At 48.6% G+C, this 15,114-nt stretch overlaps 1 protein-coding gene across 1 annotated transcript; it reads right to left on the reverse strand.

The window, feature by feature from the left end:
• Positions 1-1,736: 1,736 nt before the first annotated feature.
• On the reverse strand, positions 1,737-3,121 carry NKX2-8 (NK2 homeobox 8). The gene is made up of 2 exons (XM_037163999.2): positions 2,965-3,121; positions 1,737-2,293 (listed from the first exon to the last, which is right to left on the reverse strand). The coding sequence occupies exons 1-2, from the start codon at positions 3,119-3,121 to the stop codon at positions 1,737-1,739; spliced, it is 714 nt and encodes a 237-aa protein (XP_037019894.1).
• Between the last annotated feature and the right edge of the window lie 11,993 nt (positions 3,122-15,114).

Consider the following 15,114-nt stretch of genomic DNA (forward strand, 5'->3'; position numbering starts at 1 on the left):
CCAGTAATCATTTATCGGAAAGATGTTTTATGATACAAATTTGATAATCTCCCATGCACACTGGCACTGTTCTAATTGAAGTTGTAAGCCCATAAATTTGGAGCCCTTTGTCTTTCTGAAGGCCACAAGGTTTAAAAAGATACTATTGTAGTTCCTAACACCCACTACATTGTCACCAGAGACTGATTAAACAGAGTCCTGAATCGAAACAGTGCGGATTTTGTCTAGGTCCTTTTCAGGCCTGACAATGCCCTTTTCAGTTCCCAAGACAAAAGGAGGTTTAAGGATAGAGATTCTTCCAAGATAACCACATCCATATGGAAGGCAAGGTGGCCAGCAGCTGAGACCCAAACACCCACTCCCTTCCCCCTCTGTTTCCATCCCCCCAAACCCCAGGTGATAACGCCATCTAAGCCACCCTTCCTCCTCCTCCTGGAACAAGAAAGGGGCCCTGAACAGGCCCAATGGCTACTCCTCACTGAGCCTTTGCTCCCTTCTCTGGATCTGGTGCCAGAACTGCTTGCCTTGCTCAATGCCCTGCAGTGGGTGCCAGGCGGAGAGGTCCTCACTTCCTCTCCAAAGAGTGACCGCTGCGCAAGAGGCTCTGCCGTTCCACCTACTGAGGCAAAGCGCAGTTAGTAAGGGGTGAAACACTAGCTCCCCCAGCCTAGTGTGCGAGGGGACTGCCGATGAAATGAGTCCCAGCATGCCCTACATTGATGCCATGCCACCAGGGCTCTCCAAACTGGTCCTCCTTCAACTGGCAGCCCTAAGGTGGGTCATTCCCGACCACTCTTTGGTTTCTTCACCACTTCGCCACGCCAGGTGTAGCGCCAAGAAGAGGCAGGAAATCACAGCTACCATGTCAGGCACTGGAAGGCTTAACTGCGGGGTTAAAAGGTCTCCTGGTGCTCTCCGAAGCCCTGGGCACCGGCGACACACTCCGGAAACTGACGGCTAGCAGCCTAGCCGCGGCTGCTCCTGCTCGGCGCGGAAAGCGGCCCACTCCACCCCACCCCACCCCACCCTCGCCCCCGCCCCCAGCCGCCTGGAGTGCTTGCAGGTCTCCAGAGAATCCACATGGAGAAGCCTACGTCCTATCTCGGTCTTGGCCCCTGTCTCGGTCTTGGCCGACTGGATTGACTTCTGGTGTTTGAACCTCCAGCAGCTCGGGAAACCCAAAGCGGCCTCCACGTTCCGTCGGGCCAGAACCACCGAAAACTAACAGGGACCCCAGAGTTGCTTCTGCTTCCTCCCTCTTCCTCCTCCTCCTCCCCGTTTATATTCCTAAACCTTGTAAGGACTCCTACTCAACTCAGGGTGGGGCTTAATTCACCTGGTCATAGAAATCCCACCTACATTCCTGCAGGAGCACACGAGGACCCCATCCTACACGTTTTATTTTAGCACCACGTAGAGGAAAAATACTCTATTTCTTTTAAAATAAGTTGTTTCCCATACAAATAGCTATTTTAAAAATATACAAGTAAGGTTCAGGCAATAAAATCTAACTCTGGGGCTGGCCGTCGAGGAGATGAGGAGATGGGGCGGGGGAATATGACGAAAGTTCCCTGCGCGCGGGCTTGCGAGACGTGGGCCGGGGACCTTGGCGCCAAAAGACATTGGGCTTGCCGGGTAGTGAAGCCCGGGGAGCGCGCCCTGTTCCACCCCTGCACCTGCCGCAGTGCGTACTGCAAAGTCTGGGGTAGGCCCAGTGCCCTCGCCCCGCAGCTGCCTCACCAGTTCCAAGAGACCAGGGAGGGGGGCGCTAAGTGCTGGTAGGCAGGGAAGAGGCCGAGCGCCGAGCCGGGCCCAAAGGCGGCGTAGCCGGGCAGAGGGCAGGCGGCGGCTGGGAGCGCGCCGTTTTTGTCCTGGGCAGCAGCCGTGCCCACTTCGCTGCTGCCCCCGCACGGCTGCCCGTCTCGCACTAGCACGGGTACCACCACACGGCGCAGCAAGCCCGGTGCGCTGCGCAGCTCTGCGGAAGCTGGCAAGTCGGGCGACTCCGAAGCCCCGGGCGCACGCGTGCGCTTCAACTTGTAGCGGTGGTTCTGGAACCAGATTTTGACCTGCGTGGGAGTGAGGCGCAGCAGGCGCGCCAGCTGCTCGCGCTCCGGCGCGGACAAGTATCGCTGCTGCCTGAAGCGCCGCTCCAACTCCAGCGTCTGAGCTTTGGAGAACAGCACCCGCCGCTTCTTCCTCTTCTCGGTGTCTGAGCTCGGAGATGCAGGCTGAGCGGGCGGCCGCTGCGACGAGTCGGGCGGGCTGGTGTCTGGGCTGCTCTCGTCCGAGGCTAAGGACCGCAAAGGAGACAGGGCCTGGTGAGGCGCCGGCCGCTCTGTGCGCCGGCTGCTTCTCTCGTGCTCGCGGACGCCCAGCCACCTGCCGAAGGGAGCACCACTCTCCCGCGGCTTTTGAGATGAGGCCATTTCCTTCCCTGGGCCCACACCTGGACACCCACCTCTCCGAATTCAGTGACCTTTCTATACCACAACTTGAGACCGCGCCCCCCAAAGAAACCCATCCAGGGCCCTCTTAAAACAAATCCGCACTGGTCTTGTGGTGATGAATTTACCGCAAGCTGGCTCACCAATACTTGCCACCTCCGGATCGATTGCACTACTGTTGGCAGAGGTTTGCAAAGCCCTGAGTCCAGGAAAGCTAAGTTCTCCAATACTACCATCCCACACCGAGGACTGGAGAACGTGGCCGTGTTTTCAGCATTTAAGGGCCCGGTCCTAAATATTTAAACATTCCTGTCCTTAGAAACAGAAGCCCAAGTACCTGGCGTCAATTCCAGGCGCAGGGATCTGCTTTCAGGATATGCCTACCGGGGGCTGCAAGGCGTAAGGCTCTGAGGGCAGAGCCCAGGGTTCCAACGCTGGGGCAATCCACCCCCGCAGGGGCCGGGCGCAGAATTCTACTCGCCCCCTCCACTCCCGACGCCGTCCTTCGCTTACTCACACGCGTAGCTGCCGCGCTCGGGTCCCAGCCAGGTGGCACAGGGTCTGGGACAGGGGGCACGCAGCTCCGGCTCCCGCCTCCGCAGGTGATGGGCGTCCTGCTCGGGTAAATCCAGGAGGCTGCGTACGGTGAAGCTGAGGCGTCCAGAGGTGGTCATGGCAGAGGAGGGGAAGGAGGTGAGGGGCAGGTCAAGCTGTGCACCAAGCGGCGGCGCTCCTACTGGTGGGCGTGAGGGGCGCACGCCATGTGCTGGCTGTAGAGATATTAGCGCGCTTACAGCAAAATCCCTTTCTATATAAACAGTTCTTCCCACCCAGGACGCTTTGAAAGGCGAGGTCCTGGTCCCCAGCGTGTTAAGTACCTGAATGAGTGCAGGACCAAAGTCCCAGCGAGCCCGGAAGGTGCCACCTCCGCCCCCTGCCCCGCCCCGTCCTCCGCCCCTCGGCTCCGGGTTACCTCCCAGAGGCAGCAGGAAGCAACCCTCGGCATTAGCAATTCTGTCTGATTAGCGCAAAGTGTGGACAGATAATGGGGATTGTTCCCGATGAATAACATCTTGGGTGGCGAGCGGTAGGCAACACCCGCCTGCCCATCCCCAGCTTCCTCCTTCTCTGGCTGACACAGGGCCTGGCCCCGCAGGAGCGCCAGGGGTGGGTGGGAGAGGCATGGGTAGGTTTAGGAGCACCCAGGAATTTATTCCCTGTCTGCTGATTCCTCGAGCTTGTTTGCTAGAGTGTTTGTTTCCCGCAATTATCTGGAAAGTTATTTACAAGGCGGCGCTCAACGGGCGCGCTCTCGTTCTCTTTTTGGTTGGGCGCCTCTAAGGACTGAGGCGAGAATTCCTGTGGGCACAGAGCAGTCGCCTGGCCCCACGGGCATCTGGGCCAAAAGTGTTGAAGGCCGCTTGGAGACTCCCCACACCCCAAACGACCCCCGCAACTTCGGGGGGGGCGCTGGGGAAGGGCTGGCAGCATCTGGGGAGCCCTAGCTCAGCGTGCGTTTCCCCATCCATACCAGCCAAACAATTTATTTCGAAGTGGCAAACTTGTTGGCTGCCCGTCGCGCCCTCCTCAGAGCTGAGCCCAGACCCTACTTAGAGTTCACGGGCGGCGCCGTTTCGCAGGGTGGTCTACCAGGGTGTTGCGGTCTCTTTGGCGTTGCTAGACCCTCTGGCGCCACTTGTGCGCCCTGGATCCTCGGCGTCAACATCAGACCCAGTGCCAGGAATGCGGCCTCTGCCCAAGAGCAGGCCTCCAGCCGGGGCTCTTCACTCGGTCGCCGCTGCTGGGCCTAGTCAGGTAATGGACCGATCCTGATCAATGGACGGGCAGAAAAGACGGCCTGCCTGGGCTTTCCCGGAGACCCTCTAGTCCGCACAGCCGAATCCACGGAAACGCTCCGCGTAGAAGGCTCAGGGAGCCGGGGGAATTGCACGCGTTTTGATGGCCCATAGTTTCCTCAGGGCCGCGTTTCAGTGTGTGACTCAGCGGGTGCATTTTCTCAGGTCTCTCCTTCGGCACGCCAGTGGCTTGGGTTTTTGTTTGTTAAATTTAGTGAGGGGCAGGGTGCTTGGCTGGCTCGGTCCACCTGAGCTGAACTCGGACCTGGCTCCGGAGCAGTTGCCCCGGTGCCGCTGGGCCTGGCGCACCCTCCCCAGCAGCCTACTTACTCGTCGAGCGTGCCCCAGGCGCCTGGGGCTGTGCAGCGCGCTGGGTGGTCGCTCGGAGGCAACCCCAATACGGGCCAACAGCTAGGCCCCGGACAAAGGGGAAATGGAGCTCGACGCCCCGGACCTGTTGGAAGCATTTGTTCCAGTCAAGATTTTGCATTTGTTCAGTCCGAAATAATGCGTGATTGACGCCTGCTCACAATGCACTTTAGCGCGCCCGGATAAATCAGAGCTTGTCCCGAGTTGTCATGGTTTTCAATGGGATTCAATGGGATTGGGAGCAAGATCGACTCTGCTGGCTGTCCCTCCGCGGCCTCAGCAATAGATTTATTAGTTATGTCTTTTTAAATAAGATTAAATTGAAATGACTTGGTTGTCCTTTCTGTGATGGGGAGGAGAAAGGAACAGTGGGTAGGTCAGAGCGGGGCAGAGCGGCCAGGGCAAAGGCTGAAACTGGAAACCAGGCGCCCACTGCGCCCCAGCCCCAGCACCTAAGCTCCAGCATCCTAGAGGCTGCTCAGGTCACAGACCTGCCCAGAGCCTGTGGAATTCTCTTTGGCTAGAGCTCCACACCGGGCAGCCTCTCCAGCCCGCCTGCTGAGAGGGGTGGAAGAAGGGCAGTGGCAAAGGCTGTCCACTTGCTAGGGAAGCAGTAGGACAGACCCCAAATCAGGGTCTGAACTTCCAGGCGTTGTCAGGCAGGAGCTGCTCTGGTTTTGGAATGGTTTGTCATCCCAGCTCTGTCCCTAAATAGCTCTTATCAGCTCCCCAATCGGACCCTCTTATTTTTCTCATCTGGAGTAGAGAACAGATTTGGTAACTTCAAAGTTTTATGATTCTATGTCTCTCAATTTTTCCTAAAATCATCATTGCATTAGCCTCTTATGCTGGAATTCTCACCCCCAGGGACCAACTCCACACTCCCCAGAATGTCCTAGGACAGGATATGCCATCTTTTGCATTTCCAAAAGACCTTCCGCAAGAGTGGCATGGGCAGGTAACAATTTCATAAAGAGAACTGAGTCAGGAGAAGGGAAAGAGGGGTCTTTCCTGGACTGACTGACCTCTCTTAGCCTTTTAATCTATTTAACATCCTAAGCCCACACTGACGTGTAGAAATAAGTAAACGGCACTCTTCAGTTCTTAAGAGCTCTTTAGCACCAAATATTTGTTTTTACTCTTAGGATGTGGCTCCCCAGGAGGAGATGCATTCCCTACCCAGCAGTTGTGCCGTGGGGAGGACCTAGTTTGAAATCACCTCCCAATGCTCCTTCTGGCCTCCCCGCCCTGCCCTGGGAACAGTGCTCCCAGGCCCCAGTGTGCGTTTTGAATATCCCAGGGAAACTCTAACTCCTCCTTCTAGAAAGCACTGCCCGTTCCTGGCTTCTGGGATTGTCCCCTCCTTCCTGGGTGTCTTTGTGCTGGTTCAGTCTTCCTCTCAAGTCTGCTTTGGGGCTTTAAATTATCTCCAACAGTCAGAACAGTCAGGACCTGGGAGCTCCAGGGGGTTGCTCCATGTAAACTGCTCCTTCTGAAGGAGTGGAGGAAAGGGGATGGGGAGCCAGGATTGCTAGAGAAAGGTTTCTCTATGGCCTCCTCACATCAGATGAACTAAAATACATGGAAGGAGAATATTATTTTGACATTGGGTCAATAGAAAAAAGTAGTCAAGATATTAAGTCTTATACATATTGGATATAGTCTATATGAATTGCCTCCGAGTTACAAGTAACTATCTAACCACATAGTCTTTCCAGATATTAAAATATTGTTTCGTGTTCTGGACACTTATTTTGCAACTCAATATAACTTGTGAGTATTATTATGTAGTTAGATAAGGAGCTATTTCCCTGTAATGGGAGGCCGTTCATCCTGATCCCAGTCAGGGTTTTGAACCTTCAGGTGTCTGTGCCACAGTGAAGGCATGGAAGCCATCTGCACTGATCATCCTCTCACAAGTTTTGTCTCTGATGCTCATCACTGCTGCATGCTTAAGAATTTAAGACTAGACATTTCTGAAACAAAACTGGAGTATGTGATTTTTAGAAAAATGATTGCATCTATGTCTTGCATTCTGTTTTTAAATCCTTCCATTTTGGTTAAGTGTCTCACAAAATCCTGCAGATCTACACAGGACGGAAGGGAGGCAACTTTGCAAATGCCCCTTGATAGATGGAGGGCCCTCAACTGCCAGGACATTTTTCTCTGCCTCATAGCAACTGCCCTTCCCTTTTTATCAGTATTCTGGTTGAAATGGCCAAAGGAAAAGAGAAATGGGCTTTTGACACTTTCAGGAAGAAGTGAATGATCTTGATCAGCTTTAGGATGGAAAGAAAAGGCAGCCTTTAACATCAGATCTCTTTGCCTTTCCTTCTGAAAACGAGTTGCCATGAATAAGTCAACATTTCTCTTTTAATGGCTAATAATCAGTTGTGTGGTGGTGGTCGCGGCCTGGCTGCAATTCTTCCTTAGTTGTGCTGATGATGCGGCTCCAGGCCGGGGACAAGGGGCAGCCGGGGACTCTAGCACATCTTTACAATGGTCTTTAGTTTGCATTGTCTAGTGTCAGATGGCAAGATTTGAAAGATCCCACCTTAAGTTCCTGAAAATATTGACTTTACATGAACTTTTGGTGGTTATTCTTCATCTCTAGGAGAACACTTTTTCTCTCTTAATATGTTTATCTTAAGAGAGATAGCATATAGGTTGTTGAGGCATATAGGTGAAAAAATAGGGGGTAAGATGTTTCAATGAATTAAAAAGTAAATGTACTTAATTAAATGTCCTTAGTTTCCATTTCTTAAAGAACCAACAGATAACTTTTTAATTTCTCAATTAGTTTATTAGTTTATTTGAATATCACCTCTCCCTTCTGAATGGTGTATTAAGATACCTGTGATAGCACGGGGTGTAAGTTTCGGAATGAACATAATGACCCATTTGGGGAAGGTGCCACCTCTTATTTGTCCAGAGCTGAACTTCTCATTTTTGTCTAATCTCTAATTGTAAGGTGCCAATTCATGTTCCTTGTAACTGACATAAACATAGTCTGTATAACACAGGGTCCTTCCTGACGTCTCACAGCCCAGGTCCAGGCCCCAAGTCACACTCACTGTCATGTGGAGACAGGGGCAGAGGGGACTGGCCCCAGGGACTTGCTTGGTGACATCCGCCCCAGACCTCACGCGGGCGTGGCCGCAGCACACGCACACCGAGCAGCACTTCAATTCAAGTCAATTATCTTATTTCAGTTGCCCCAAAGGCGGCACCTTTTTCATACCTTCACTTTGTTTGACATTAACTTTGTGATTTTGAAAGAGTTACATTATTAAAATGAGATAGTATGTGTGTCCCATTTGACAGCAGTTTAAACACCAATATGATTATTCTGGAGAAGTGTTTGTTCATATTCGGTGAAGACAGGGACCGCAGTATCTCAGAGGGCTAAAGAATCAAATATTCCATTTTCTTATTAGTGATGATGACAGCAGTAGTAATGAAGTATCACTTCATGTTTTGTGCATTTGAGAAGGTTTGCGTTGTACCCTCACACTCGGTAGCACACCCTAAATCAGGAGAGATCACGTAGAAGGAGCAAAGCTTAAGGAGAGACTTGGAAGCAGATAGACTGTGACAGCCCGGAACTGAAGAAGTGAGGATGGAGAGGGAAGAGGACCTAAGGAGGAGTAAGAGAGCCCGTTGTAATACAAGGTGTGAGAAAAGAACGATTAAAAGGTGAAAGGGAAACAGCCTGCATGTTTAGAGCTACAGGTTCAATTCATCTCAACTCAAAAAGAAAAAAAAAAGCAGGAACAGGAAGGTTCCAGTCCACAGTGGCTTCTATATTCTTTCCCAAAGCTTTTGTATTTCTAAAGACTAATGACAAGAAGACTAAGTCCTGGCGATGGACTGTGCAGCCTGGTGACTGTAAGCGACAATATTTTATATGTGAAAGTTGCTAAGAGAGTAGATCTTAAATGTTCCCAGGACACACACAAAATACACACAGAGAGTGTTAACTAAACTAATTCTGGTAATCATTTTTCAATTGATACATATATCAAATCATCATGATGTATACCTAGCACTAATATAATGTTATATGTCAATTATATCTCAAAGTTTTAAAATATAAATGGCAATAGATAAATTTCAGCTTTTAAAGCACTTCGAGTTTTTCTAGATTACTATTTAGTTTACTCTTAAATGACCCTTTGGAAATTTTTCCCCCTCTTCCAAGAGGAGGCAAAAGTGCACAACAGGAGCATGAAATAACAACTTGCAGGAATTTTCCCACAAAAAAAATAGTAAAAGAGAGTTGTGTATGTTTACTGCCGACTCTGGAAATCCCTTAGCCAGCAAAGGTGGCTGGCTTTGTCTCCGTGATTAAATGGGTATTTGCACTGAAGTCACACACCACACAAAGGAAACAAAGCAAAATAAAAATGTCCTTCGTGTTCTGGTTTTCAATCATTTGTGAGAAGGAGGTTCTTGGCCTTTATCACTGTCACTGAAAAGTTCTTCATTGCCAGAGACATTCCACTCACCCTGCTTCCCGCACACAGGGCGCTTGCCATGGAAACTACCTCTGCAGACACCAGGCAGCCGTACAAACGACAGAGCTCGCCACTGGGCACTGGGGTCCAGCTTTATCTCAGCAGCACTGCATGAGGAACAGTGCTTAGAATTTCTTGAGAAATTTATCGTTCTGTTTGTCTCTTGGTCTGAACCTTAAAACCCATAAATTGGGCTTATTCTAAGTAGGAAAAACAACTCAGTAATGACTTCAAGGAAATTCTGATACTGAAATGTGTATGTTAGGTATTTAACACAAATATATATATATATATGTATATATATATAATAAGTCTGTACTGTTTTAGATGATGTTTTAAATGATAGCTTGAGTATCCCCATGATAATAAAGGCATCTTTAATATATGTTTGGATTTTTTAATTGGTTATGACCTTTAATTAAGTGAAAAAAAGAAAATTCTGCTACTGAGCAACTTTCTTATGTTTAACAACATCTATCTTAAACTGTTGTGGGCTTATCCTTAAAATAACATTTTGCTTTGTAATGTGAACCTAAATTTAATAGAGAGTGCTTGACTTATATTAAAAACTAATATTGAAGAATTATACACAAAATTATATTTTTTATTCCACCTCTTTGTCACTTTTCATTTAATTTGTAAATTTATAGTCAACCACAGGTCACTCCCCTACCACTTCCCCAAAGTCTGTTTCCAGTTTTGGTCTCTGTCCCCGGCCCACATGAGCCCGACATGGACAGCATATGTCCATCGCTCACCTTCATCCCCAGCTCCTCAAACAGACGTAGCTGTAAACACTAGGTTGGTGTGTTCTTGGGTGGCTGTGGTGTCAGGCATGTACGTTTTTTGGATGCACATTTGAAACTCAGTCCTTTTCTTGGTTGTGGCGTGAGAAAGAAATGGGTGATCACACATCACATTTTAGTTGCTTCTTTGGCTACTTAAAAAAAAGAAAGAAAATCTTTCTTTTCTTTAGCAAAAGCATTAGGCTGTAAAACAAATGTGGGGGGTGGGAACCAAAGAAATGATACATGTACCTAAAGTTAGACATTGTATTTCTTACATGTTGTTAAAATGATTACTAAAAGGGCAAACTCTGTGGAAAGCTAACACGGCAAAGGCAGGGGATTGTACAATATAAGTGATAAGTCATCTGTAGTGAATTGAGTTTCTGGTTTCTTCTAAAATAAAATTAAAATAAAAACCACCCAGGTTTCCTGAATTATCATCTTAATCATTTTTTTTCATAGAAGCACGAGGAAAAGTACCTGAATATCTCTTTTCATGATACACACTTGTGTTTTTTTCCATTATTGAGACTTACTCGAATCCTAGTAGGGCCGGATGCTCACAGCAGCTGAGTGTGGCAACAGCACCCGGGAGGGGCAGGCAGCGCAGAGGGGAACCCGCTGGTGTCCCTGACGCACAGAGGTGTTTGCACAGACCAGACGGCAAGGTGACTGGGTGAAGGGAGGGAAGAAGGGAGGAGAAAATGAGAGAGTGGGTGCCTGGTCAGCTTGGTGGCACCCACGTCCACGCAGCCATGGTTTTGCCCAGCTGGATGGAGGTTGGTGAGAGGAAGCCCTTGGCAGGAGCGGTGACTGTCCTCTCTGGAGGCACAGCACCAGGGAGTGTAGAGAAGATAGAGTGGTTTTGTTCAGATACCGAGGAAGGAACTTGAAGGCTTGCAAAATTTTAAAAGTCCTTGTAGGGAGCCAGAGGCTAATTTCTAGGAATCCTGTTGCGATTTGCTTTTTAGCAACATCTCAGTGACTAGCAGAGTGTGGTTTCATCTGGTCTAAGTTGTATTTGTTTCCAAACAGCTTAACAATGCTAATTGGGCGGCACAAAAACCCTTTGTAAGTTGCATTTTTTAAAAAAGATTACTCACCCCAGCAATGAACATAGATTGAAAACCAGTTAAAAGCCAGTGCGAACAAATGTGTCTTAAATGGAGGATGAAACAAAGGGAAGGTGGGGGCACATCCCCTAATGTCAATAGGCAGAAAGCTGCACGTGCATAATGGCCAGGAGAGCGACCACCCAAGGTGGTCCCAGTCCATTCTGGGGACAGAGACCTGGGGCTGGGGAGAGTGTGGGGGGAGGGGGGGTTGGCAGCCAGCTACTCAGAGTCCTGCTCAGGAGGGAGCCTAGGTGGTGGGGAACTTTCTTATTTCTGTCCCCTGCCATGCTTGTAACCACAGCCAATTTCCTTCCTCCAAATATAACCCCAACGTCAGGAGGCTGCGCTGGCTGCTGTGGCCATCAGTCACTCCCAGCAGATTCAGAAGGCTTTCATGAGACAGACTAAGCACTAACGAGAGTCAACTGAATTGCTCAAATATATAACCCCCTTCCACTCTCCACCACAAGGCTGCTCACCCACCCAGCCCTATTACCAGTAACTTACAAGTCCCTCGAGAAGCAGAATTTTTAAGAAAATTGTAATCCACAAATATATGAATAACTCACGAATACCAGGCACTGAGCTAGTACTGAGGCTGATCTAGGGAAGTGCAAGGCCCAGTCCAGGAAAAGCAATCTGATTTTTCTTTCCAACATGCACAAGATTTGGGGATCAGACAGAAAGAACCAGACCTGGATTTGAAGTCTGGCTTATGCAATAAAATCTGAGCGACCTGGGCCAACCTTTGTAATTTCTTGTAGCCACAGCCCCTCATGTGTAAAGTGAAAATAATTGATATAGGTGTTGTGAAGATTAATGAGCTATTTGATGGAAGTGGGTGCCTGTCAGGGTGCCTGCTCACAGCAGGCTCTCAGCCAGTCGAGGCAGTTGTCGCTCCGGCCTAGCTTGGGGCAGGAGGCCTGCGGAAAGGGTGGGTGTGGCACCCATGCAGCCTCTGGGAGCTGTGTTACGCATTTAGGATGGTCAGTCACAGAACTGCAGTGACCTTTATCTAGTTCACAGAAAAAGAAGCTGAGGCACAGAGAAAGGCTGAGTGACTTGCCCAGCACCCCACAGAATCTGACTTGGATTCTGCATTTTCCTAATCCAGGGTTCTCTCTTCTCTAGCACACTCCATATTACAAGTCCCTTTCAGTAGCTTCTCCCGATAGAGTGAGGAAAAAGCTGCTTTTAAGAGATCTTGTTAGATTCATTGTCATTACCCAGACCCTCTAGTTTCAAAAGTGTAACCTCAGGCCTATTTGCTGCTTATGGCTCTCAAATTTCTGTTCACCGTGGAAGGCTCTCCTTGCACTTAATGGAAGGTTAGAGGCGCCTCCTCCCAAACCCTCCTGTTTCCATCTCCGGGTGCCACTGTAGCTGCTTCATGCGTTTTTCCCCAGTTCCTAGGCTTCATCCTTCTCAGCGTGAGTCCCTGAAGTAGCATTTGAGTCCTCTCAACTCATCCAGAGCATCTCCTAGTAAAGTTCTCTCTTCAGCACATGTGAAAAGAAACGCCACCTAAGTACAGAATCAGATGAATTGGGAACAAAAGCATCGGCTTGGAGAGGGCCGGAAACAAGGCAAATGTTGACTAATGTAAGACAGTAAAGGGAAATGCAATAAGAGTTTTTTTAAGGGTAGAATTCCTTGCCTCCTGCAAAAAACGGAGAGAACGGTGCTGCACAGCAAGGCGATCTGCCGCTCACGTTGGGCCCTTGGATGTCTTTGGGCGGCTGCGTGGGAAAGTGGTAGGAAGAAGGCAGTACCTTTGATCCCACAGGTCCTGCGCCCCCATCTCTGGCTGCCTCACAGCATCCAGACAGCCCTCACTCTGCGGGAGGAAGTGAGCCAGCTCCCAGAGTCCCCAGAACCTAGGCACCCAAGCCCAAGGCCACACATCGGACCCCATGCTGTGGTTTTCTAAGCGTCTTTAGCTCAACACTGTCTGCTTTTCCTTTTAACTGCTCTCAGAGCATTTCAAATGTGTTAATTCCACCTTCCTAATTTGGTCATAAGCCTCTCAAGGACAGGCACTGGGCTCCATGTCTACCCTGTATCCTCGAAAGAAATACCTGTCCATGCATTTGACTGGCGTAAGACTACACTGCTAAATGCAAAACCATTGGACATTTTAGGTATGAAAACACTCCATTAGGAGGAACAAGTTTGTTCTTTGCCACAGGTATATCCAGTCAGATAAGAGTATGAGTCAGAATTACATTCCTACCTGACATAAAATCACCTCCTACTGGAGGTATTGTGAGGAGCCGTGGGCGAGGGGTATGTTGAGAGACGTGACCCCCATTTTGAGAAAACTGGCCATCCTTCCAATCCCAGAGCAAGTTAAAAGGGATTTTGTTGTTCGTACAAAAAGTTCTCATCCTTGGGTCTGTTATCAGACACAATAGATGGTAACAGCCGATTCAGAAGAGTTACAGTCTTGTGTGTAAATATGTAAACACGGGTAAGTATCTATTTAGACAATTTAAAAGTGTGTCTCATTTACCCAATTATAAACAGCTGTCTGAGAGCAATTACAATTTATCATGTAAATGCTTATTTGCATAATTTGAAATATGAATATTATTTGCTTGATAAAGCCTGTAAATAAAAGGCAACTTGAACTTTCTCTTACTTGAAGTTTTATGCTAAGTTTTTACCTTGCTGGAAAAAAAAACATTTTGTTCAAAATGGAACTTCATTTCATTGATTCTAGCAGGTCCAGATAATAACCAATTTAGTGAGAAAAGAGCGAGAGTTTTAAAGGAAAGGTGGCTGGCTGAGAAGTAATGACAGGTGTCGCAGTCCTTGGCTACATCACTCCTGACAACTTCCCACGCGGGGCCGACGGATCATCGCCTTACAGCTGCTCTCAGGGAACTCGAGTGTCTGACGGTGACTCCTTCCGGGGTGTTTGGCATATTATTCCATGTGCTATACTTTGACATACACATAAATTTTAAATAATATGGCATTATTTTGAAAAATAAGTATGCTTCCAAATGTACTAAGGATCATTTCTCCTTAAGATGTAATTTCAACATTTATGAGAAGACATAATAAAATGGGGACATCGAATTTTTCACTCAGGAATTATCTGATGTATTTGTTTTTTAGGGTTGCCACAACCAATTACCACAAGTGCGGTGGATGAAGCATCTGAAACGTGTTCCCTCCAACAGCTAGAGGCTGCAGTCCTGAGATCCAGGTGTCGGCAGAGCCGTGCTCCGTCTGAGGGCTCCTGGGAAGAACCCTGCCCCGCCTCCTCCCGCTTTGGGTGCCGGCCAGCGGTCCTCGAGTCCCTTGGCTCACAGCCTCACCGTCCCAGTCTCTGCCTCTGTTGTCGTGTGGACTTTCTCCCTGTGCATCTGTATTTCTGTGTCTCTCTTTTTATTAGAAGGACACTACTTATTAAATGTAGGACCCGCACTGTGGCCTCATCTTAACTAAGTGCATCTGCAGGTCTTATTCTTTCTGAATAAGGTCACGTTCCCATAGACCTAAGGTTAGAACATGTGTTGGGGGAGGATATCCTTCAACTCACTATATTGAGAGAGAACTAATATGCAATGTAACGTCTCTGAGCACTAAAGGAGCCTGAAATAGTATCCAAATTGCCCTTCCCCAAAAGCAATTTGTATTTTGTGTGATTTTGACATTAAAAACAGACAGTTGTGTTATTTGAAAACTAAGAATTTGTGTGTGATATATGTTACATAGTATATTCTATAATTATTATATAGTATATTCAAGAAATATTCAGTTTACCAGTGAGTTTCAGCTAAGTGGAGGTGGAGATAGAAATGTTTTGCTTCCTCACACTACCAAGAGAAGAATAACAACCAATTTAAAAACAATAAACAACCAGAACAGCCAGAATAGCAAACTGCATGGAACTCTGACAACCAAGGAGTTAGAGAAGCATCCATCCAGAACAGTAGGAGGGGCAGAGATGGGCAGATGGGGGGGCAAATGGGGGAGAGAGGAGGGAGGGGACCAGTGGCAAAGCAATGGAC

Source organism: Artibeus jamaicensis, unplaced genomic scaffold, assembly GCF_021234435.1.
Source record: "Artibeus jamaicensis isolate MK-2021 breed Jamaican fruit bat unplaced genomic scaffold, CSHL_Jam_final contig_760, whole genome shotgun sequence".
Classification (NCBI taxonomy): domain Eukaryota; kingdom Metazoa; phylum Chordata; class Mammalia; order Chiroptera; family Phyllostomidae; genus Artibeus; species Artibeus jamaicensis.